Source organism: Manduca sexta, unplaced genomic scaffold (genome assembly GCF_014839805.1).
Source record: "Manduca sexta isolate Smith_Timp_Sample1 unplaced genomic scaffold, JHU_Msex_v1.0 HiC_scaffold_1873, whole genome shotgun sequence".
Taxonomy (NCBI): Eukaryota; Metazoa; Arthropoda; class Insecta; order Lepidoptera; family Sphingidae; genus Manduca; species Manduca sexta.
Genome location: NW_023592781.1, coordinates 5,885 through 32,023, shown reverse-complemented (window position 1 = coordinate 32,023; position 26,139 = coordinate 5,885). Strand labels below are relative to the sequence as shown.

General features: G+C 45.1%; 1 protein-coding gene and 1 non-coding gene across 2 annotated transcripts; one reads left to right on the top strand and one right to left on the bottom strand.

Annotated features, from left to right (window-relative positions):
* Nucleotides 1-3,354: 3,354 nt before the first annotated feature.
* Nucleotides 3,355-26,139, bottom strand: LOC115451332 (zinc finger protein 58-like). The gene is made up of 16 exons (XM_037445611.1): nt 25,825-26,139; nt 23,634-23,808; nt 22,752-22,790; nt 22,094-22,186; nt 20,932-21,066; nt 20,053-20,456; nt 18,827-19,043; nt 17,228-17,358; nt 16,424-16,498; nt 15,042-15,180; nt 13,697-13,806; nt 13,176-13,326; nt 12,411-12,542; nt 11,652-11,852; nt 10,097-10,270; nt 3,355-3,628 (listed from the first exon to the last, which is right to left on the bottom strand). The coding sequence occupies exons 1-16, from the start codon at nt 25,896-25,898 to the stop codon at nt 3,623-3,625; spliced, it is 2,256 nt and encodes a 751-aa protein (XP_037301508.1). The 5' UTR covers nt 25,899-26,139; the 3' UTR covers nt 3,355-3,622.
* On the top strand, nt 22,904-22,975 carry Trnad-guc. The gene has a single exon. It is a non-coding gene; the product is annotated as a tRNA-Asp (tRNA).

The following is a 26,139-nucleotide window of genomic DNA, read 5'->3' as shown; positions in this document are numbered from 1 at the left end:
TGAATAAGGATGTCATTATATAAGTCTTGAACATTATGTTGTTGATTATGAGTTTTTGAAGATGTATAATGTAAATTCTCTCCTATCAAATAAAATGCCTTTTTTAAACACGGCGCATGGTTCTACTGCACCTGATGGTAAGTGTAGTGGAGATATAGAATGTCGACTGACAAGAGATGATTACACCTCGACAGTCGACACAATTATGCCTGTTGGAACCGGTTATACACATCGCGCCCTTAGAACTAAGATGGCCTAACTAAAACAAGAAGATTTGCGGGAAATAAAAGATTTGAAATCAATATAGGAGGCAATGAATTAGGCGGTCGTTGTAAGTGACAATCTCTGTTTCTATTTTATAATGAAATTCCTTTGTCATAGAGTTATAGATATGCTTTGAGAAGCCGTTTTTAGTTATTAGATTTTGAGTTATGTAACTTAGTTCTAAGGTGACATCTAGTGATCCGGAACGCGACATTTACGTACCAATGGCGGGTTTTAACATCTTAATTATCCACAAAAGTTTAAAAGCAATTCATAACGCTTTTATTATAAATAAAACTAAATGAATTATTATTCCATTATATTTTATATCAAAACACACTCTTATTAAATACACAATTCCACACTTTATTATAATTGAGATCTTTCTAAATTAACAATATAATATCAATTAATTAAATAACTAATTAAGATTACATATATTATGAGAATGTAGAAAATTGTACACCTCTTTAATAAATTATAAATGGAAAATAATATTCGAAAGAATTCCATCAGCTTTAATAAACCGCCATTTTAGATTCATGTCTTTATTGGCATCTTATAAATATCAAAGAAATATTTTATTGTTATTTGAATTTAAATTATTTCTTCCGCACACAAACAAAAAGTATTTATTTGAGAAACTCAAACATGTCCTTCCCTGACAATAAAATCGAATTAAAATATCATTTCACAATCAAGTTAAAACTGTGATAAATAGTATAAAATTTATCATAAAGTTTAATGTTAATCTAAATCACACTCTACACTTTAAATATTAAAGTCCTACTTCGTTTATCAAAAGCCTCTGAGTATTAATTATATCTAACCTAAATATTTTGTGATCTCAATATTCCGGGACACTGCATACTTATATATTACTTGTGTTATCGAATTCAGCGTCCCTTACATACTGTCAGATATTAAACTAGCTGACCCGACAGACGTTGTCCTGTCTTAACTATGTACGCGCGCATTCTGTCGATCGCTGACAGTTCATTTCACTGACAGTTATAACAATTATATTAAAAATATATATCTTAAATTTTCTAATATTCCGCGCCAGATTTTTGAATTTTTTTTCTTTCATTAGAATCTTCTCCTGACAATAACAAACACAACATAAAATAAATAGTGAAATCGGTCCAGCAGTTCACGCGTGATGGCGTGACCAAGGGAAATAGGGATTCATTTTTATATATATATTTTATATATATACCCGACATCAGGGCCAAATTTGTGCTCCAAAAAGTTATTACCAATTGGTAATAAGTCGCTCTCTTATTCGGAATGTGACAAAATGTACAAAACATTTTACAAGAAAATATACTAATGTTCGCATTAAAAACGTGCAAATTATTATGTGGAAAAATATAAGTATTTTACATTGATTGCTATTTCACAGTAGATTGCACCATTGCATAAGCGCCAAATTTTGGATAACAATCTCTGTCCGCTCTATATAATCTTAGAATTACCATATAGTTTATAGTTAATTGTTTGTGTTTAGTATAACAGCCACGATTATGCGCGGCACTGACGCCATTTTAGGTGTATCTTTATCTACAGCGGTAAGCAAACCGCAACTCAGTTCTCAGTTATTTGAGACCGGATAAGTCACTCGACGTGCGAATCCAATTAAAATCATATGAGATATTCGCGTTTCTAAATATCGATTAATCTAGTCTCGCGGCGTGTCCGAGCGCCATGTTATGTCGTGCGGTCTCCGGTATAGGTTATTTCATTTAGGAAGACGCACCCCACCTTCTGAGCGGGTGAGTGGTGGGGTAAGGGGACTGATCCAAACCTCAGCATCGAAGTTATTTGTGGTAGTGTGCGTGTGTACTGACGTTGCTCACGCGCACCGCAAGCTATAGGTTCATGGGCGCCCGCCATTATTAGTTTTAGGGGAGGTGCATCTTCACCTACGTATACTACATAATATCATGAATATTTTCTTGAGATGCACGTGTTGTGTTGTGTTGTGTTGTGTCGTGGCTAGGCTAGTCTTCTGCGTGCTGCATGCACTTGTGCCAGGCGTGTTCGTCGGCGCGCAGGTGTCAGGCGCGCTTGGGCCATGGTTTCTTGAGATGCACGTGTTGTGTTGTGTTGTGTTGTGTCGTGGCTAGGCTAGTCTTCTGCGTGCTGCATGCACTTGTGCCAGGCGTGTTCGTCGGCGCGCAGGTGTCGGGCGCGCTTGGGCGAGGGTTTCTTGAGATGCACGTGTTGTGTTGTGTTGTGTCGTGGCTAGGCTAGTCCCTCTGCGTGCTGCATGCACTTGTGCCAGGCGTGTTCGTCGGCGCGCAGGTGTCGGGCGCGCTTGGGCCAGGGTTTCTTGAGATGCACGTGTTGTGTTGTGTTGTGTGGTGTCTAGGCTAGTCCTCTCTGCGTGCTGCATGCACTTGTGCCAGGCGTGTTCGTCGGCGCGCAGGTGTCGGGCGCGCTTGGGCCAGGGTTTCTTGAGATGCACGTGTTGTGTTGTGTTGTGTCGTGGCTAGGCTAGTCCTCTGCGTGCTGCATGCACTTGTGCCAGGCGTGTTCGTCGGCGCGCAGGTGTCGGGCGCGCTTGGGCCAGGGTTTCTTGAGATGCACGTGTTGTGTTGTGTTGTGTTGTGTCGTGGCTAGGCTAGTCCTCTGCGTGCTGCATGCACTTGTGCCAGGCGTGTTCGTCGGCGCGCAGGTGTCGGGCGCGCTTGGGCCAGGGTTTCTTGAGATGCACGTGTTGTGTTGTGTCGTGGCTAGGCTAGTCCTCTGCGTGCTGCATGCACTTGTGCCAGGCGTGTTCGTCGGCGCGCAGGTGTCAGGCGCGCTTGGGCCAGGGTTTCTTGAGATGCACGTGTTGTGTTGTGTTGTGTTGTGTCGTGGCTAGGCTAGTCCTCTGCGTGCTGCATGCACTTGTGCCAGGCGTGTTCGTCGGCGCGCAGGTGTCGGGCGCGCTTGGGCCAGGGTTTCTTGAGATGCACGTGTTGTGTTGTGTTGTGTTGTGTCGTGGCTAGGCTAGTCCTCTGCGTGCTGCATGCACTTGTGCCAGGCGTGTTCGTCGGCGCGCAGGTGTCGGGCGCGCTTGGGCCAGGGTTTCTTGAGATGCACGTGTTGTGTTGTGTCGTGGCTAGGCTAGTCCTCTGCGTGCTGCATGCACTTGTGCCAGGCGTGTTCGTCGGCGCGCAGGTGTCGGGCGCGCTTGGGCCAGGGTTTCTTGAGATGCACGTGTTGTGTTGTGTTGTGTCGTGGCTAGGCTAGTCCTCTGCGTGCTGCATGCACTTGTGCCAGGCGTGTTCGTCGGCGCGCAGGTGTCGGGCGCGCTTGGGCCAGGGTTTCTTGAGATGCACGTGTTGTGTTGTGTTGTGTCGTGGCTAGGCTAGTCCTCTGCGTGCTGCATGCACTTGTGCCAGGCGTGTTCGTCGGCGCTAGGTCAGGAAACCTCCTCGTGGTGCACCCTGGGCAACGGCGCGTCGATCGAGCTGGTCGGCGCGACGGCCAATATCCTGACAATGGAGTTGGATGGCGGTCGTCGCCCCTTGCGGCGGCCGTCGTCCGATTCGGACGAGGTGGGCCCATCTCGGGCGGCTCCCGGTTCTGTCCGGGGTGTCGACGGGCTCGGTGTGCGCTCATCCCGCCCCGAGCAGGCAGTGGGGGACTCCCTCTCCCATTGTCGCCGTCGCAGATCGTAATCTGGTGTGGAGGTCTGTGGATATGTCTCGCGCTCCCACTGGACCGAGGGTCTTGGCTTAACCGCCCGGACCGCGAGGAAAACCTCTATAAAAATCACCCCGAATCCCAAGCGGCGGCGCACCGCGAGGGATGCATGGCCGATGGGTAGTTCGGTCCCGAGTGCGACCCCCGGCAGAGTACCGGCCGACACTCTGCGCGGGTTACGCTAGGCTTACCCAGGTACAGGGGCACTGCCTGGGCGGACCGTTATTTCCCCATACTCGTGGGAATAAGATGGAAACCCAAAAAATAATAAAAAGGAGTGCACTGTCGAGGTAGAGTTGCTCTCCGACCGCGACATCACGTTGGCGACTGGGCGTAACACTGCCTCCACCTCGACTGCCGAGATGCGCGGTGGTAGTGGCTCTAAGCCAGGGAAGGCGGTGGCCGCTAGGAGGCGCGCGCCGGCCCGGATCCTGAGCGAGTCCGAGCCGAGCAGTGACTCTTCGCGGCTACCTAGGCGAATGGCGCGGCAACCCCGTAAGCCGGCCTCAAAAGGCCGCGGGGAGTCCGCACAGTGGCAGTGGCAGCGCAACGGACCCAGTGTTGCGCGCCGCTGCCAAAAAAATATGTGTGGGGCCTCAGCCTCGGATACGGAGGAGGATGACTCCGTGGCCGGGATTAGGGAGGCTTACCAGTCGGCCCTGAGGGAGGAACGTGTGGCCGAAGCCGCCCGCGCAGTGGAGGAGGAGGCAGCGCTCCAGGAAGTGAGGATCGTGGCGCCCTGCCCGAAAATCGCGGCGCCAAAGTCGGCAAAGGTTCCCACAAAGAACCTCCTCCTTGAGGTGGCGGAGAACATCCGTCACGTCTCACAAGCGTCCCGGAACCTCAAAGGGACGTTTGTGAAGGCTCTCAAGGAGGATGCCGCCAAGCTGCAGGAGCGCGCGGAAGAGCCCTCCTCCGCGGAAACCGCGAGACTGGAGGCCATAATAGCCTCCCTCGAGCGGAAGGTGACGGCACTGGAGGCTGCCTTGGCCACCCAGAACAAAATCCTCGAGGATTTTGTGGCCGGCGACCGCTCCAGGGAGCCGAAGGCGGCCTCTAAGAAAAGGAGGAGGATCGCCTCGAGCGGCATGAGAGACGGATGGAAGCTCTCATGGAGAAAACGCTCGAGGCGATCTCGGCCAAACTCGCCCCAGCGCCCTTCCCACGCTCGTCAGTGGCGTCGGTGGTGTCTGGCCCGTCCTGGCCAGCCGTCGGGGAGAGGAGGAGTCGGGCAGCAGCAACACTCGCGGCTCCGCCCAGATCTGCTGACGTTCCAGCTCCCGCCTCGGCCCCGCTCCTGCAGCCACACCTGTGGCCGAGGAGCCTGCCCAACGCCCGCCGCGTCGGCGTATGCGGGGGTCCAGGGAGGAGAGCAGCGACGCCTCTGCCTCAATCCGCTCCGGCCCCACAACAGTGGAAGAAGGGTGGACAGTGGTGGGTAACCGGGGCGGCAGGGGAAGAGGAGCAAGAGGAGGACCGGGCCGAAGCCGAACGCCCCAAATGCCGGCCAGAGGCAGAAGGTGGTGCGCAAGGTTGTGCCCCAGCTTCGTCTTCCGAAGAAGGCTGCCGTCACCCTGACGGTAGCACCGGAGAGCAGTAGAACGGGGCACGACCTACGCCCAGGCCCTGCAGGCGGTCAGGGGCAAAGTCGACCTGGCCAGCCTTGGCATCGGGGTCGGCATGAAGGCGCGACGGGTGGCCACCGGTGCCTACCTTTTCGAGGTGCCCGGACCTGAGTCCGAGGCGAAAGCCGACTCCCTCGTCATCAAAATGAGGGAGGCGCTCTGTGGGTTGGAAGGCGTTCGCGTCTCCCGGCCCGTCATGACGGCAGAGCTGCGCATCTCAGGGCTTGACGAGTCCATCACCCCTGACGATGTCGCAACGGCTATCGCCAAAATCGGAGAGTGTTCGATCGAGGACCTGAAGGTGGGCCAGGTCAAGATCGAGCACTCGGGTCTGGGCGCCGCGTGGGCCCAGTGCCCGGCAAAGGTGGCGGATAAGGTCGCCAGGGCAGGACGCGTCCTGGTAGGCTTCGTGTCCGCCGGGGTCCGGCTCCTTGAGCCGAGGCCCCAAAGGTGTTACAGGTGCCTTTGCCGGGGGCACGTAGGTGCTAAATGCACCGCAGGGGTGGACCGCAGCGGGATCTGCTACCGTTGCGGTCTTGAGGGCCTACAAGGCCAGGGTTGCTCCGCGGAGCCGCATTGCGCAGTGTGCGCAGCTGCCGGCAAACCCGCGGGGCACAGGGTGGGCGGCAAGGATTGCGTCGCCTCTTCGACCCCCTCCCGCAACCGTCGCGGAGGAGGTGCCGAGGTTGTGACGCGTCCGCAACCGTCCCACCCAGTGGAGATGGAGATCGCCCATTAAATCATGGCACAAAAACATTTCCTCCAGGCGAACATCAATCACTGCGCCAGAGCGCAGGACTTGCTTGTTCAGAGCCTGGCGCAGTGGTCAATCCACGTGGCTGTAGTCAGCGAGCCGTATTTCGTTCCCCCCCGGGATGACTGGGCAGGGGACTCCGACGGCTCGGTGGCTGTCATCACCAGGGTGCCGCCGGCTCCCCGCCCTTCGAAAAAGTAGCGAAGGGTACCGGATGTGTGGCGGTTCTGTTGGGGGTGTGGGTAGTGGGAGCCTACTTCTCCCCAACAGATCCCTAGCCGAATTTGAGAGTTTTCTCATTCGGCTGGGAACCCTGGTGGTGCAAAGCAGCCAGCCCCGCCCTGTGCTTGTCGCCGGCGACTTCAATGCCAAATCCTTGGCCTGGGGTTCGTCGGTGACGGACGCGGGGTAGGGCCCTGGAGGAATGGGCGATCTCCTCAGGACTGGTCGTCCTAAATCGGGGGTCGGAGGACACGTGCGTGCGGCACAACGGGGGTTCGGTGGTGGACATCACGTTCGCCACCCCAGACCTAGCCCGCCGTGTCCAGGGCTGGAGAGTCCTGGTGGAGGAGGAGACGCTGTCCGATCACCGGTACATACGGTTCAGTGTCTCCACTCCCCGGACCAACCAGCCCAGTAACAGTGGAAGTTTGACCTCCCGACGATGGGGCGGCCAGCGTTGGGCCGTTACGCGGCTCAACCGGGAGGCCGTGAAGGAAGCCGCTCTTGTTCAGGCGTGGTTCCCTGTACCGGCAGGGCCGGTGCGGGTCGAAGAGGAGGCGGAGTGGTTCGGGGGGGCAATGTCGCAAATCTGCGACGCGGCCATGCCCCGGGCCCGATGCCTCCCTCCGAAGCGACAGGTGTACTGGTGGTCGGCGGAGCTCACCCAGTTACGCGCGTCCTGCATGGCTGCGCGCCGTCGACTCGCCAGACACCGCCGCCGTCATTCCCGTCCGCCCGGCGATGATGAACAGGAGCGGCTGCTTCACGGCCTACACAAGACGGCCAAGAGAGCGCTGCGGGTGGCCATTGCGCAAGCAAAGGCCGCGGCACGTGAGGAGTCTCGGAGAACTCTCGACAGCGACCCGTGGGGACGCCCGTACCGCATGGCGTTGAGCAAGCTCCGCCCGTGGGCGCCCCGCTGACGCAGAGTCTCCGAGCCGATCTGGTGACGGACGTTGTCGCGGCGTTATTTCCGGCCACCCAGGAGGCCATTCCTCCACCGATGGCGCCACGTCCATCGGCGCCATCGTTGTCGATTCCAGCAGAGGATATCCCGGAGGTTTCGCCTGGAGAGCTCCAGGTGGCAGTGTCTCGGTTGCGGAGCAAAACTCGGCTCCGGGGCTCGACGGTGTACCCGGACGTGTCTGGGTCCTCGCTGTCGAGTCACTGGGTACGAGGCTCCGTAGCCTTTTCTCCGCGTGCTTTGAGCAGGGCACTTTCCCGTCGCGGTGGAAGACGGGGAAGCTTGTCCTGCTCAAGAAAGAAGGGAGACCCGCAGAGTCGCCATCGGCCTACCGACCGATCGTGTTGCTCGACGAGGTGTGCAAACTGTTCGAGCGTGTGGTACACGCTCGCCTCGTCGGGCATCTCGAGCGGATCGGCCCGGATCTGGCCGCTTGCCAGTACGGGTTTAGGCGCGGCCGATCCACGATTCACGCGATTCTGCGGGTGAAAGCACTGGCGGAGGATGCAGTCGCTCGGGGTAGGGTCGTGCTGGCGGTGTCCTTAGACATCGCCAACGCGTTTAACACCATGCCCTGGGCCTGCATCAACGAGGCACTGCGGTATCACGAGGTGCCACCTTATCTCCGGCGTCTGGTGCGCTCGTACTTGTCAGACAGGTACGTGGTGTATCCGGGCGCTGACGGGTGGCACCGTAGAGCGATGTCGTGCGGTGTCCCGCAGGGCTCGGTCCTCGGGCCGCTCCTGTGGAACATCGGCTACGACTGGGTGCTCCGTGGTACCAACCTTCGAGGCGTCGCCGTCGTCTGCTATGCGGACGACACGCTCGTGACGGCGACGGCCAGGACCTTTCAGAGGGCGTCCCTGCTCGCCTCATTCGGTACCGAATTGGTGGTGCGCAGGATTCGGCGACTGGGTCTCGCGGTGGCTCTCCACAAGACCGAGGCCCTTGCCTTCCATGGGCCTCGGAGTAGGCCGCCCATCGAGGCCTACATCTCTGTGGAGGGCGTGCGGATACCCGTCGGCTCAAAGATGAAGTATCTCGGTCTTCATCTGGACAGCCGATGGGACTTCCGCGCGCATTTTGAGGCTCTCTCGCCGAAGTTGGTACGGACGGCCGGTGCTCTCGGCCGTCTGCTGCCAAACGTCGAAGGTCCTGGCAATCCCTGCCGGAATCTGTACGCTGGAGTCGTGCGGTCTATGGCCCTATACGGTTCTCCCGTATGGGCCAATTCCCTGAACGACCGCTGCGTCAGGCTGCTGCGAAGACCGCAGCGCATGGTGGCGCAGCGTATCGTCAGGGGCTACCGCACGATCTCACACGAAGCGGCTTGCGTATTGGCGGGCACTCTGCCCTGGGATCTCGACGCGCGGGCTCTCTCTTCTGTCTTCTGGTGGCGGGAAGAGAGCTTGCGCCGAGGACAGAGGCTAGCCCCCCAAGAGGTCGAGACCACTCTGGTCTCCCTCCGCAACGCCGCTGTGGAGGAATGGCAGCTCAGGCTGGAGAGCCCGAGTGCGGGCTTGAGGACCGTCGCGGCAGTGCGACCCGTCCTTCGACAGTGGTTGGACAGGCGCCACGGTGCGCCGACATTCCGGCTGACGCAGGTGCTCACCGGGCACGGGTGCTTCGGTGCATACCTGTGTCGCATAGCCGGGAAGGAGGAGTCCGCCGTGTGCCACCACTGTGGCAACTGCCGCGAGGACACGGCCCAACACACTCTCGAGGAGTGCCCAGCCTGGACGGAAGAGCGCAGCGCTCTCTTGGCCGTCATCGGAAGCGACCTCTCGTTGCCGACCGTGGTCGCCGCCATGGTCCGCAGTCGGAGGTCGTGGCGAGCTATGGCCTCCTTCTGCGAGCGTGCCATGTCGCAGAAGGAGGCCGCGGAGCGGATAGGGAGCAGACCGATCCCGCCCGCCGCCGCCAGAGGAGGAGAAGGAGGCGTCGGGGCGACGGTGTCTAACCCGTCGCCCTGCGCCTCGTGGGCAACCGGGGCCGCCGCTCCTACCATCCATTAAGGCGGCCCACGGGGTGGGCGACAGCGTGAAGGGCTAGGCCTCACGTTGTCGCCGTCGCCACAGCGACGCTCGGCGTGCGGGGGGAACGGACCTTTCCCCGCCGAGTCGGGCCGCGAAAGCGGCACTGCGCAGGGGCGGTTCCGGCGCAATCCATGCGTTCTGCTCAGGTTTTCCCGGAGCCGTCCCTAATGCGCCGATGATGGCCCACGCGGGGTTTTTAGTCGGTATTCCGGTGCGCTAAGTCTGGTAGGGACCCACCCAGCGATCGCCCATCACATCTCGGGCGACTCCTAGCATCGCTGGGTGGAAGGCGCCGGTGAGTCCGACACTCCCCCGCCTCTTCGGAGGTGGGGGGTCCGTAAATGGATTTTCCCCAAAAAAGGGTTTCTTGAGATGCACGTGTTGTGTTGTGTTGTGTCGTGGCTAGGCTAGTCCTCTGCGTGCTGCATGCACTTGTGCCAGGCGTGTTCGTCGGCGCGCAGGTGTCGGGCGCGCTTGGGCCAGGGTTTCTTGAGATGCACGTGTTGTGTTGTGTTGTGTCGTGGCTAGGCTAGTCCTCTGCGTGCTGCATGCACTTGTGCCAGGCGTGTTCGTCGGCGCGCAGGTGTCGGGCGCGCTTGGGCCAGGGTTTCTTGAGATGCACGTGCGACACGTGGGCGCGCTGCTCGCCCGCCGTCGTGAAGCACTTCCCGCACGTGTCGCACTTGAACGGCTTGAGTCCCGTGTGGATCTGGGGACGAAATTCGTTTTTTTTATTGCTATGATTGACGAGCCGAGCTTGCCGTTCGCCTGATGGTAAGCGATACGGCCGATAAACAGTAGAAACAACAACACCTTGAATTACGTATGGTTTGGTATTCCACTGCGCTCGCCATCCTGAGACATGAGATGTTAAGTCTCATTATGTCCCGTAGTTACACTGGCTACAATGCCCTTCAAATCGGAACACAACAGTGACTACACACTGCTTGACAGAAAAAGACATTGCGGTGGTACCTACCCAGGCGGACTCTCACAATATGCGAGAGACCTACCATTAGTAAAAAAAAATATATCAGCACAACTAATAGTAGGGGAAGCCAAGATGCTAAATTTGCAGCTACTAAATCGTCCTGGGGACCTATTGAATTGAGAAGATAGATTAGGTCCTAACGAAAAAAGCTTATGTTAAGTTTGCCATTTTAGTGAGCGTGTATAAATTTTCAAAAATGTAAAAAAAATCAGTCGTATGGAAATACTCGAGCGCGTCAGACATTCATAGTGTATACGCGCTATGTCTTTCTGTTAACCGAGAGATATTAATCTGACGAGTAATTAGGGTGGTCGTAAAAAGGGATAAAAAAGTTATTCGAGCGCGTCAGATTAAGGCAAGGTAAGTTAAGTATGTGCAGAACAGTGTATATTTCAGTAATCTGACGATTTGAGCGTGGCATGAGGAAATGGGTGAGATACAAAGTTGTAAATACGTCGCCTTAAAATACCTTGCCTTAATCTGACGCGCTCGAATTTTTCTGAGGATTGATTTTTTTTACTATTATCTGATGGGCTGCCTTACGCACGCCCCTATATAGAGGATATATATGGTAGGGGTACATTACAGGGTACAAAGTTTCTCCGCATATAATTTTCTGACGCGCTCGAGTTACGCACAAAATCCCTAATATAACAGAAGTTACTGATAAACGGTCTCAATAAAAATAAGAATCTCATTTCAGCTGGGAGTCGTCCACTGCTGGACATAGGCCTCCTCCATTGAGCACCACAGGGACCGGTTCTGGGCCGCCCTCATCCATCGGATTCCGGCGATGAATACTTTTCAAATTTTATAGCAGTTTTTTATACAGAGTCATTTTGTCATTGCGTTACTAAATGAAACCACCTCTGATTTTTTTAAATCATGTGTGTATTCTTTGTGAATTTATCGTTCGCTTTAACGGTGAAGGACAACATCGTGAGGAAACCTGCACATCTGAGAAGTTCTCTATAGGAATTTCGAAGGTGTGTGAAGTCTGCCCGCACTACAGCGTGGTGGACTAAGGCCTAATCCCCCTCAATAGAGGGAGGCCCAGCAGTAGGACAGTATAATCCAGGGCTGATATTATAATACTCACAAACATGTGCCTGCGCCGGTTGTTGTAGAAGGCGAAGTGCTTCCCGCAGAGCGGACACTCGTACGTGGGTCTGGTGGCGGAGTGCACGCGCATGTGGAACACCAGGTTCGTCTTCTGCGTGAAGCTCTTCGTGCATCGATCGCATTTGAACCGCTTCTCGCCGGTGTGCACCCACATGTGGTCCTTGAGGAGGGCCATGCTCTGTCAACAATTTGTATTTATTAGTTTTTTTATATTTATACTAGGTCCCGCTGTGTACTCTACGAAATTTCACGGTGTACTTTTCCAAATGACATGTCCTTTTTTAAGTATCATCATGTACCTTTCCTGGTATAAAGATTTACTTTTCCAAGTAATACAGGGTGTATTATTCCAAATAGTGAAGTGTACTTCACTGACAAGTAACCAAGCTATTATCTTAAAAAAAAAAAAGAAATTTGCAATCGTGAATCTGGCTAGGCCAGCGTGGTGGACTAACTAAACCCTATCAGTACTCCGTGCCCAGCAGTGGGACAGTACACACAGCGCTGGGACTATCATTTACTAGCTTTTGTTAAAGGTTTCATCGGTTAATGACAAACATAAAACTACTACATCCATTCCTATGATTCAACCTTACTTCGTAACAAAATACCATTTATTAGAGCAACAGAAGCCAAAACAAGTTATTAGATTTTTTATCTGTCTGTATGTTTGTACGTTATGTAGGCGAAGTGCATAATATTAGTATACTCTACAGGGTGATTAAAATATACTCACTTGGAATATCTTGCCGCACTGCTCGCACATACAGGGCGTCTTCATCGCTGGGTACTTGGTTCGGTTCTTGTCCGGGTGCGCTCGCCTGAAGTGCTGCGCGTACAGTCTCAGGTCTCGGAGCTGCATGCCGCACTGGAGGTGACAATAGAGAATTTTGATTAAATAAATAATCTAAAAACGGGTCATGACTGTCTCGGTGGCTTAGTTGTATTAAGACGACTGCAGTGATGAGGTCTCGGGTTCGATACCCGGGTCGGGCAAAGTATTATTAGGTTTTTCTACTCAGTATCACCACGGAGTCTAATTTGTGCCCCGAACGGAACACAGATGATGAAAAGTTGCACTGATTGCACTTCTGCCTAACCCTTTGGAGGTAAAAGACATAAGTGTGTGTGAGTATATCTGAGTGTGTTTGAGTGTGTATGAGTATGTCTGAGTGTGTTTGAGTGCGTGTGAGTATATCTGAGTGTGAGTGTGTTTGAGCGTGTGTGAGTAAGTCTGAGTGTGTGTGAGTATGTCTGAGTGTGTTTGAGCGTGTGTGAGTATGTCTGTGTGTGTTTGAGTGTGTGAGTATATCTGAGCGTGTTTGAGCGTGTGTGAGTATGTCTGAGTGTGTATGAGTATGTCTGAATGTGTTTGAGTGTGTGAGTATATCTGAGTGTGTTTAAGTGTGTGACTATGTATGAGTGTGAGTGAGTGTATATGAGTGTTTGTCCTGAAAGTATGAGAAGGGTAAATAAAATCCGCCCCGCCCCTGGAACGAACCTGTTCACACGTCACAGGTCCCGCCGGCTCCGGGTTCCTGCCCCTGTCGGCGGGGTCCCGCGGGTGTATCACCGGCCGCCGCTCGATCTTCCTTATTATTCTGCCGTTCTTCTCGGTGTTCATGCTTTGAGAGTCGTTCCTTATGCGGTTGCTGAAACAATTTATAATTATTTTTTTTACTTATATTATAAATGCAATGTCTGTAAAAAAAATTAAGTAAACTGAAATACGAGATAATAAAACTAGTTTTTGCTCGCGGCGGTGCCCGCGTTAGCAAGTTTTTGCAGTATACAAGTAGCCAATAACACTTAGGGAGTAATGTTGCTTTTTATTTGCGAAAAATACATTTTTTCAGGAGTTCCTGTGATTAACGCGTTCAAACAAACAAACTCTTCAGCTTTATATAATAGTATAGACGGCTGAACGGATTTGGATGAAATTTGACACATGGTCCTTTCATAAATCCGAAGATATTTGTCGGGATCGTTAATCGATTTTGAACCTTAGTGTTATTCACTTACGGGTCATTATCGCTGCTGTGTCTGGACGAGAGTTTGAGATGCCTCGCGTGAGCATCTTCGGAGACGAATCTGACGTCACACACTTCGCAATACGGACCTTCCACTGGCACCTGAGGGGTCAGAAATTAATTCACGGATCATTTTAAAAATATATAATAATATCAGCCTTGTATTATATACTGTCCCACTGCTACGCACGGGCCTCCTCTACTACTGAGAGGGATTAGGCCTTAGTCCACCACGCTGTAGTGCGGGCAGACTTCACACACCTTCGAAATTCCTATCGAGAACTTCTCAGATGTGCAGGTTTCCTCACGATGTTTTCCTTCACCGTTAAAGCGAACGATAAATTCACAAAGAATACACACATGATTTTAGAAAAGTCAGAGGTGTGTGCCCTTGGGATTTGAACCTGCGGACATTCGTCTTGGCAGTCCGTTCCACACCCAACTAGGCTATCGCCGCTTAATATAACACCCTGTATAACTCCAGGTAAGGTTATATTAAAATTGATTTCTATAATCAGTAATACGACTATTTTTAAACACATTTATTAAAAATATATTTCATCCAAAATCTATTGGAAAAAGAATTTTCAAAATCCACGCAATAATAAATAAGTTATAAAGCTTTGAAATTTGGTGGAAAGGGAAGCTGTCAAATTACAGTAATAGTGTATTGTGACGTCACACAGTGCCACCGGCCATGACGCTGCGTGAGTGGGAAAAGGACGGCGCGATATCTCCACCACGCCCACACTTTTGCTCACAACAATATTTCAAATATAAATAACTGTTTTATTTTTCAACCAATTTTGATGCTGATTTAACAGAAGAATTTCTTTTTCATATTATTTTCTGTTACACACAAAACAATAAACTAAATCAAAAATAGGAAACTACCGTATTATTAACAAGTTATTTTTGTATAATACTACTTTTTGTAAAATAGCTTGACTTTGTTTTATTTTTAATTGCAATTATTCTAAAAAATTGTATAATTTTTTTAACAAAAAAAATTACCGCATTCAAAAACCACTAAAAACCAAAATTAATTTAATATTACTTTTTTACTGGTTACCAATTTTGGAGTCTTTTGTTTTTTGACACTCACCTCTACTACCTAATTTCAATGGTTTATAACTTGTAGATTTTGGACCAGATAATGATTTCCTCTGTTTTACAATTTATACAGCGTACATATTTTATAAAAGTTATAAAAAAAAACTCAAATAACCTTGAGTTATTAGGTTATTTGAGTTTTTTTTATAATAATATAACTCCATATAAATAAATAAAAAGACCCTGTAAAAATGCATAAAAAAAACATAATGAATAACACTCACCGACTTTTCAGAGAGCCTGTGTTTTTTCTTCTTATGTACTTCAATACCTTTTTTACTTACAAAGGTATACCCGCAAAGTTCGCATACAAAATCAGAGACGTGTTTTATCCGTATATGGCCCATGTATGTTGTTAATTTACTGGAAAAAAACATTATTGGAAGTACGTATGAATACGATGAAATAATCTAAAAATGTGTAATCTATTTAGGCAGTGTAACTACTGGACATAATGAGACTTAACATCTCATGTCTCAGGCGAGCGCAGTGGAATGCCAAACGATACTTTGTAATTCAAGGTGTTGGTGTTTCTACTGTTTATCGGTCGTATCGCCTACCATCAGGCGAACAGCAAGCTCATCTCGTCATTCAAACAGCAAAAAAAAAATCCCTAGTCAGAAGTAGGCTAACAACTCCAAAACTGTAATTCACTTAAACACGTTAAATTTATTTTTTTCTCTTTCTTTCGATACGACCGATAAACAGTAGAAACACCAACACCTTGAATTACAAAGTGTTTGGTATTCCACTGCGCTCGCCATCCTGAGACATGAGATGTTAATTATTATGTCCAGTAGTTACACTGGCTACAATGTCCTAACCGGAACACAACAGTGACTACACACTGCTGCTTGTAGCCACTGTTGTGTTCTATAGCAGAGATCAAGACGAGTATGTGGTTTCATTTATTAACGCAATGTCAAAATGACCCTGTATGTTTTTTAGACCAAATAAAATTAAGGTTTGCACAGGTGCGAAATCTTTTATATCAATGAATAATAATATATTATTTAAATGGATCCATTCTACTAAAGTAACATGCCCGTAATTTCATCTATGGTTTACAAGTCTTCGGTAGTATAGTGGTCAGTATCCCCGCCTGTCACACGGGAGACCGGGGATTCCCCGCCGGAGAGAACACTTTTTGGATTCCATTCAATTTACACGGATAGTTTTTTATTTCTAAAACTGCTTCCTTTGGTAAAAAAACAATGTGAGGAATTTCTTAAAAAAAATTTAAAACCATTCCGAAGGCTTTGGATATCATTACGTTTTTTTTTCACTCAATTAAAAAAAATATATATGTCAAAATGACCCTGTTTAACATGCTATATGATCAGGTGCAATGAAGCCCCGACGGCGAACCACAAAAAAATATTAACAAAAACTGTAGTCACTTTGTCGACCTACAAAAAAAAACTAGACACTTTATAGAGCCACAAAAAAACTGTAGTCACTTTTTTGAACCACAATAAAAAAAACAAAAAAAACTGTTGCCACCTTATCGAGCCAAAAAAAAACAGAAAAAAAGGCTGCCACTTTGTCGAGCCCAAAAAAAGAAAAAACATGGTATAAAACTGTACAATGCTTGTGGTATACTCACTCAAACTCGCTTGAACAATGCGGACACTGGTATTTGGTTCCCGCGTGCCATTTCTCATGCTCTCTAGCGACACCCCTGAAAATATATAATCTATACTATTATATATAAAAATGAATCCCTATTTCCCTTGGTCACGCCATCACGCGTGAACCGATTTCACTATTATTTTTGTTGTGTTTGTTATTGTCAGAAGAAGGTTCTTATGAAAGAAAAAAATCGAAGAAATGCGCGGATAAATAGAAAATTTAAGAAAACTTAACGACAATATTAATTTTACATAACTGTCAGTGGTTTGAAATAACTGTCAGCGATCGACAGAATGCGCGCGTGCATACATAGTTAAGACAGGACAACGTCTGTCGGGTCAACTAGTACTATTATATAAAGCTGAAGAGTTTATTTGAACGCGCTAATCTCGGGAACTACTGGTTCGAATTGAAATAACCTTTTAGTGTTGGATAGTCCATTTGTCGAGGAAGGCTGTAGGCTATATATAGAGTAGTAATAAAAAAAATTGCTTAACAAACCATTTTAATAACACCAAAATATTTCATATTAAATTATCCACTGAATAGTGTTATTAATTGAAATGACGTGTACCTTAGGAGGAGCACGGAATCAACAATTTTAGTGGCATTTTTGAAATTAATGACATAATATCCACATTATAACAATGAAACTACCAAAGTTATGATAACATATAGTACAAACATATCTTTTTTTTATATTTATTGTAAATTTTAAGTAGATAGCTTCTAAAAAATATTATTGATATCGCCTTTCGGCATCACCCTGTATACTCACCGGTTTCTAGTGACAAACGGACACCCTTTACAGCTGAACTTCTCCGTGTGTTGAGCGGTGAGGTGCTTCCGCAGAGCGCGGCCAGTTTTCAATCTAGTCTTGCATATGAAACACTCGTACGCACCGCATTGCTACAAAATTAATAAGACATACAATAAAACTATTTGTCGAATATTATCGCGGTTTTTATTTTTATTCAATTTTTTGTCGACTTTTCGAAGATTTTGCAGCCTTCATCACGGGGGGGACTGAGGTGTTGGTCGTCTGAAAAGTCAAAGTTACAATATCCACCTTAATTTTTTTTATTTTAGCTATTAGTGGTCGTATCTGTGCAGAATGAGCTTAGTGTCTTAAAGTCTGGCAGTACTTAACATCTCATGTCTCAGGATGGCGAGCGCAGTGGAATACCAAACACTTTGTAATTCAAGGTGTTGGTGTTTCTACTGTTTATCGGTCGTATCGCTTAGCGTCAGGCGAACGGTAAGCTCGTCTTGTCATTGAAAGCATTAAAAAAAAAATGTAAATGAAAAACTTGAAATTAAGAGAATTATTCTGTAGACATATTCTTGCACGTCATTTAAAGCAATAAAAAAAATTACAAATGAAAAATTTGAAATTAAGGAGTATTCTGTAGACATATTATAATTCTTAAATCTTAATATACAAATAAAGTGTCTTTACATTATTTATCATATCTAAAAGTAATTTCTACAAAATTATAAATCTCTAATCGGAAAGACCGCCCCGAATCATACCAGGTGCTAAGATGACTATAATAATAGAAACGTTGCCGCGTTGAATGGCAAGAGATAACTGTTCCACCAGATATGTTTAAGCGCGGAAATCTTCGCCGTTTCTACGCAGGCATTGGCCTAACTCCCGAACAAACTCCCTGGCCTATGCACACCAGATACCATTAACCTCCACAGCGAAGGGAATGAAAAAATATCGTTCTTATAGCACGGAATATTTCAAATTTCTGTAGACATTTGTCTACAGTAAAAGCTGGTACCATATAAAATAATTTTAATTTATTAAGTATGCATATAAAACCCATTTTATCAAGAACTGCATATATTCTCGATATAATATATTTCACTTTTAACAACAAAACACTGTACAATATCAGTCAGGTTGGTATTGCAGCAAGGATATGAATCAGGGTACACATTGTTGGCACAATAGGTATAATTGTATATTTTTCTTTACATTTTTGTTTTTCTCCTTTTATCGGACATGTTATACTGTTATTGTCACAATAAAAAATCTTTCCTTTATGATACTACTAGCAACCAGCTGATAAGTGACAACACGAAAGCGGTAGAACCATCCTGTAGACATTTGTTTACAGAAAAGTAACTTTCTGAAATAACCTTTAACTGATCAAAAATACGAAAATTCTGCTCACGTAATATTTGTACTATTAACAATACACTGGTATCGAAAAAATCAACACTAGTTTCTCGCCTGTTCTATAGTAGTTTGAAACCCCCCCTTCAAGCAACACTATTTTCTTGCCTCTTCTTTAGTACAATTTGGAAAATCCCCCCCTCCCCCCTCTTGCGCCACGAAAAAACACTACCTAAACCAACAACTCACCTCACTATGCCTTATAATATGAGCGTCATATCGATCCTTGATCTGGAAGCCTCGGTAGCACACCGTGCACTTGTACAGCGCGTTGCGATACGACGACATCTCCTGCCGCTTCTGGATCTCTGCTATCTGCTCCTCGTACGAGAGACTCGTTATCGTGAAGAGGGACTCGTCGAGTCGGTCTTGTGTTTTGCGACGCTTCACGTCCGTTGTTTTGTACCTGCGGACAATGTCTCTATTATGACATCTCCTCATCGTTTTATGTTTAAGCGAATTTTAGACATTGATATGTAATTATTTTTCTATTTAATTTTTTTAGTTTTATATTTAATTTTTTTCCTGCGATTCGAAGACTGCAACCTTTGTTGGAGAACTGCCCCTTTTGCGAGGGAGATATCCCTGCATTCCAAAGACTGCAGTCTTTATGGTCGCGGGGGTGAGGTGTGGGTTATCCGAAAAGTCAAAGTTACAATATCTACCTACATTATTTATTGAAGACCGACTGCCAGACTTCAAGACACTAAACTCATTGTACGTAGATCGAACCGTCAACAGCTAAAAAATTGAAATGTATGATTGTAAAATGTAGGTAGATAAACTAACTTTTTGGGTGTCTAACATTTTGGACTTCCCCGTGGCCACTAAGGCTGCATAATCTTCGAAGGAGATAATTATAAAATACCGCGATAAAATCCGTAAAAATAGTTTTATTTAACACCTAGTAGTATATAATTCGGTAATAGTATAAAATTAAGCTTAATCCCTCTCAGTAGTAGTAGAGGAGGCCCGTGCCCAGACAGTACACAGGGTCATTTTGACATCGCGTTACTTATCGACTTGGAAATAACACTACAATAAGTTACTTGAGCCGTAGATGTAAAATAAAAAAGTGTAAGTTTCGAACAAAATAAATATTAATAAAAAGTAATTTTAATTTTACGCGCCCTAAAGCCACTACTACTACTATAAGAGAATTCGTTGCAGCGGCAACATCATACTTTCAGTCAGAAATACACTCACGCACACGCCACGTTTGCATTAAACTACAAAATGATAAAAAAATCAGAAAACTAAAACCAGGATTTTTGGTGAAAATATTCGTTATTAATGTATGATTTTTGTCACAATGTCAGCAAAGGTGAAGACGAGTATGTGGTTTCATTTAGTAACGCAATGTCAACATGACCCTAATACAAGGCTGATGATGATGAGTATATAATTCAACTCACCTATCCATAGTGCTAGAAGGACTATCATCCTCACACTTCTTCACCGGCTTAGGTTTCTTCTCCACTTTCAACTTCTTCTTCCTAACCTTCTTCGGCTTAACGAACACTTCACTCAATTTCTTATCGTCATCTTCGTTGAATTCATTGAAGTATATCTCGTTCGTCTCGTCCTTCACTTCCACTTCAGCTATAGGCATATCATCATCAGGTATTTCATCACCGTTTTGATCACCGATGTCGAAATCCATAGCATCATCAGAATCGTGTTCCGGTTTTATAGGTACGACTATTTCATTATCTTTTATGTATAAATCGCTGTCGTTCGGTTCGAAAATTTTTGTTATTAAAGTTGATTTTATTTGATTGTGTAGTCGGTTTATCGACTTCACGTCCCTTATTGTTATCTGTGGACATTGATAATGTTGAAAAAACAATTGTCTACAGATTTTTTTGTTTATTTTTTTTTATTTATCAGGCCTATGGAACATTAAAAAAGCGTTAAATACGTGAAAAAACAAAAAATTAATACCTAACGGTAATACAAATTTAATTTTCTACGAAACATTTTTTTGAGAAAAACTCTAAATACTCTTTTTGTTTTATAATTTATGAGGTCTACAGAAAATTTATAAAAAAAATGTTGAATACATAAAAATAATGTTAAAACACACATGAAACTATTATAATGAAAAAAAATAAAATAATTGTTAGTAATTTTCAACTGTAACATTAATTCTTCTTCGTGTGCATGCCGAGGTCGTCTTTAAATTATAACAACATTTAAATTAAGACTATTATTCATTAATATACATACTCATTACTATGTATTGCATCTCATGTTGGCGATCTTTAAATAAAATAAATAACCACTTCACTCACATATCTCTCCGGTTGAAGAAGGTTCATCAGCAAAGCCTGGCTTCTGAGAGCTTTGTTCCTAAACCCGTTGGTGCTTAGCAACCTGTGGGCACACTCCCAGCATAACTTCTGAGGTAGTTTGTCATCTTCGCTTAACTGTTGAAGAGAATAATCATACACATGTAACCAGGGTCGTAACTAGACTTGAATTTAAGGTAGGGCAGCTGTAGTTACAACTTGGGCGGAGGTAAAAATGTTACTAGATCTTATCTGGTCAATCGATTTTTGGTTTTCATTAGTCAGATTAATACTTACGTAATTGTTAAGGCAATATAAAAATTGTAACAAAATTCTCTTAAATCTCGAAAGAGAGTTATTTCACCCATCAATACGAACAACTCTTAATATGGGACCAACTTCCAAATTGTGAAATAAAAAACCAGCTGCTCCATATATTTTGATTGAGAAGTTATGTAAAATTTAGTTGATTATTAAGGTAGGGCATTAGTATTTTAAGGTAGAACATTGTCCAACAATGACCCCCCCCCCCCCCTCCCGCTAGCTACATCCCTGCATGTAACATAATCTGTATGAAGTCCTAATGTCAACTGTCAAATATATGTATATGTAGTCTGTGGTGTGAAAAATAAAGTTTCTCTTCCTCGCTGGTCAACATGGAGTTTGCATTGCATCCAAGTTAATCCTTATAATGAAATATAACTCCTGCTCCCTCCCACGCACCATAACAAATAATGCAACATATACCGTTTTTTATACATGTACAACAGAGTTACTCCGCTGCACCTGATAGTAAGATAATAGAATAATAAAAAAAAATATATAGGTTACAGTAAGATTTCTTTCATTTAGTATGGAGCTGAACACGGTATTCCCATACTTGCAACACTATTATAACTGTTCAATGATACCTATAACACAGGTTCATCTAGCATAGGTATCAGCAGAACATTTTCTTATTGTGACAAATGTAATGAACTACTCTGTAACATTTGTACACCAACTGAATTTTGTAACATTTGTCTGTTTTAATACAAATAAATGTATTATTATTATTATATGTTATTCACTATTCAAACATGGAAACGCTGGCTGAACCTAATGCCTAACCTAAAGTCTAGATTTTTTTAATAAAAAAATAAATTACCTTTATCGCCATACTTACATAAATGCCAGTGACATTTTCATAAATCTCGTCCAGTTTGTGATCTCGTATGTGATACATCTGACCTTCCATTGCTAAACAGATTCTGCACACCTGAAAATTACAAACGTTTTCATAAAATCGTTTAGTTATTCCTACGATAGCCTAGTTGGATGTGGAACGAACTGCCGAGACGAATGTCTACAGGTTTAAAACTCAACACACCTCTGAATTTTCTATATGTATGTGTGTATTTGTGAATTATCGCTTGCTTTAACTGTAAAGAAAAACATCGTGAAGAAACTTGCATATCTGAGAAGGTCTCTAAAAATATTTTGAGGGTGTGTGAAGTCTGCCCGCACTACAGCGTGGTGGACTAAGGCCTAATCTCTCTCAGTAGTAGAGTAGGCCCGTGCAGTGGGACAGTATATAAAACAGGGCTGATATTATTATTATTCCATTCGACAAGGCAGAGACGTAGAAAATAGTCGACGCTCGAAAGCACCCACCTGTGCCCCCGCGCGTTGCAAAAAATATTTTTTCAGTGGTGTCCAGGAAGTAACCCATATATCGCCCAAATGTCCGGGAATATTGCCGTCTTTATCCGGCGTCGGCAATTTAGGTAATAGCAGCGCTACATGTTACGAAAATAATATAAAATATAGTTTTGAAATCTCACCCTTAAAGCTGCAGGAGCATCAAGGTCCTCAGAAGAATCCTGAAAAATATTATTAAAGTTTAATAATACAACATGGTGAGTGTAAAAAAAAAGTTAATAGGTTAAATTTTATTAGTAGCACCGGACCCATAATTTCGGCTGTATACCACAAGTCTTCGGTAGTATAGTGGTCAGTATCCCCGCCTGTCACGCGGGAGACCGGGGTTCGATTCCCCGCCGGAGAGAACACTTTTTGGATTTTATTTTTGATTTTTATTTATTCATTTCCATCATTTGATTATTAAATTTTATTTACTTATTCAATTTTTTCCATTTATTCTGTAGACAAAATTGTCTACTGGACCACAGGATCTCGTATCCAAAAAACACAACACACTCTCCAGTCTACATAAAATTGGATAGTAATGTGTAATTGATCAGCACCTAACTAAGCAAACTTTAAAGGAAAAGAACCTTCTGTAGACATTGTTGCCTACAGTATAAATAAGCCAACTTGTCCAGGAAAGCAACACTGCCAGAAAGCAACATGAAGCCAAAACTTGCTGTTCCATTTCCTAATATTATAGTATGTATTTGTTATTTATAAAATACTGCTAGTATGTGGCTCTAGTTAAAATATTCCCAGGATAAATACTTTCCTGGGACAAAAATAGTCTACAGCTCTCTTGAGTAATGTAGCTTCTTATTAGTTAAAAAAAAAACAGTTTAGTAGTTCCTGAGATTAGCGCGTTCAAACAAACACAAAAATGAATTGCTTTACATTGTTATGTTAATTGATTTTGAATATTATTTCAATGAAGACAATATCTATAATAGTTTAACTGTAAAAAAAATCTTAGCGATGAACTCCACGCCGGCCCTATGACCTTAAAATCCACTCACATAAGTGACCACAGGAACAGCGCCATCTTTGATTTTCCGTAGACCGCCTTTAGTCACGTAGAAATCATCCTTCCTGAAGTGTTCGGAGCATATAGTGCTTCTGTCTTTTGGCTCCCAGTCGGTCATGCCGAGTGCCTCCACCCACGCAGCACGAAGGTTCGGGTCCTTGGGGAACCTGGAACGAATTATCATACATACATACATACATAACATCACGCATTTATCCAAGAAGGGGTATGCAGAGGCGCAACTAGTGCACCCATTTTTCGCCAAGTGTGTTCCGTCCCATGATGTGATAGCGAGGGCGAGCCTATCGCCATATCGGGCACAAATTCCAGACTCCGGGCTGATACTGAGCAGAAAAAACCCGAATATCACTTTGCCCGACCCGGATTTGAACCCAGGACCTCAGAGCGCTGTTGTACCGGGCATGCAATACAACTACGCCACCGAGGCAGTCGAATTATCAAGATGTGATTATACAGAAATAACTGGTTATAAGAACGATAAAGACCAGGAAGATCCTGTGCTTCTGGAAGGAGTTGGGCTGGCTAGACCCATAGCAGGCATTCCATGCATCAGGCCCAACCTATTATGGGCTAAGTGCGGAAACGGAGCCTCTCAACATAGAACATAGAACAATGAAGGGGCCACCAAATCTGGATGATATCTGATATTTGTTATAATAATATCAGCCCTGTATTACATACTGTCCTACTGCTAGTCACTGGCCACCTTTTCTGAGAGGGTTTAGGCCTTAGTCCACTATGCTGACCTGGTGCGGATTGGTAGACTTCACACACCCTCTGAATTCTTATAGAGAATTACTCAGGTATGCAGGTTTTGTTACAATATTTTCCATCGCCATTAAAACAAGCGAAATTCACAAAGAATACACACATGATTTTAGAAAAGTCAGAGGTATGTGCCCTTGGGTTTTGAACCTGCACACATTCTGTTCTATAACTAACTGTCTAACTGTCAGTCTGTTGTATAACTAACTGGGCTATCGCCAGGCTTCTTGTTTCAGGTGTAAAGTAAAGTAATTGTATTTTATAATTATGGTCATGTCATTCTATTGTTCGTTTTTATCCTATTTTATATATACCTTGGTGTCAACTGTCAACGTCCCAGGCAATGTCTATTTCTGCCAAGGAACATTGTGCATCACTGTTGATCAGGTTTGTAAATACAACTAGTTTAATCACTGCATTATGACATCAATGCATACCCTGCAAGTGGCTACCTTGGTAAGTGTTGTAAGTAATTTGTGTATGTGTTCTGAGTTATTTATAAAATTAAGTAAATAGATGTGTTATTGACACAAGTGTTTATTTCAGAGTGAAAAAACGTAACTAGGCAAAACAACAATATTCAAATATTTACAAATAAAACACATTTAAAAGAATATTGGTCACAACAAAGTTACTACAACAGTAAGTCTATTGTATAAAATAATGTGGCACCAGATCCGAAGCTAAATAAAATGTTTAAATATTATTAACTTTCCTCCAAGGCAATTCTCAATTACTCGGTCTCCACACCAAATGCTCGCCCGCACAGAGGGACATTTGTCACGGTTCTAGGCACACAGATCGGTGTGTATACCTCATGGTTGCCAATACACATTAAGGCCTATGAGGACTAGCAAATATGTCTTGGCTTTCTGGTCTCCTCCCATCCAAAGAGGATTCTTTCTCTGACTTCCACACTTTCTTCCCCAGCTATCCCCTCCTATCTTTCCTCCAGAGCCCTGCAGTCGCTAAGCCAGGGGATTCCAGTATGACATTTGCAGGTTTCTCCCAGTGTTGAGTGTGGGGTCCGATACACAAAAAATTACTATTGACTAACAACAATGATGTCATGTACCTCAAAACTATGTAGGTAATTATCGAAGAATACATTTTTGAATTTTATTTTCTTTTAAATTAATTAGTGGGGATGTTTTGGGTGTGAGAATTGTATATTGATTTCCATTGTATTAGAAATATAATTGTTCCTGGTTTTAGATCTAATGAGAATATATTGGTAGTAAAACAATGGATTGATGGACATTGCAGAATTAATAAAACTATAAATATCGAGATGATTAGAAGGATGGAAATCTTTGAAAATATTTTATGTCTTTGTAACTCCCGCCACAGTATGTTGCGTGAAAAATAAAAAATATTAAGAAAAATAAAATACTTACATATGGAAGGTAATTCCATGACTTTTAGTTGTTTTTTTCGTATCGTTACTGCAATTTTGTACACTGCACCGCATTTTTATAAATAAAAACTATGAAATGTAACACAGATGCACGAAAATTCAGATCTATATTATTGATATTTGAGTCATTGTGATTGTGGTAATAACGTCTGAATAAACTTTATGTGTCTATTGAAAGTCACTCCATAATAACTTAAACTTCATTTTTCATTATAAAAATCCTTTAATTCATTCAACAAAATAATTATTTTGCCATTCCGATGTGTATAAAATGTCAAACAACCGCTGGATGCGC

Bases quoted from the DNA above. Each gene is read 5' to 3' on its own strand.
- LOC115451332 (XM_037445611.1), bottom strand. From the start codon at position 25,898: ATGCGGTGCAGTGTACAAAATTGCAGTAACGATACGAAAAAAACAACT. The intron at 19,044-20,052 runs GTGAGTTGAATT...CATTGTCCGCAG, and splicing joins CCTTCTAGCACTATGGATAG to GTACAAAACAACGGACGTGA. The intron at 13,327-13,696 runs GTAAGTGAATAA...AAATTGTTTCAG, and splicing joins CACAGCAGCGATAATGACCC to CAACCGCATAAGGAACGACT.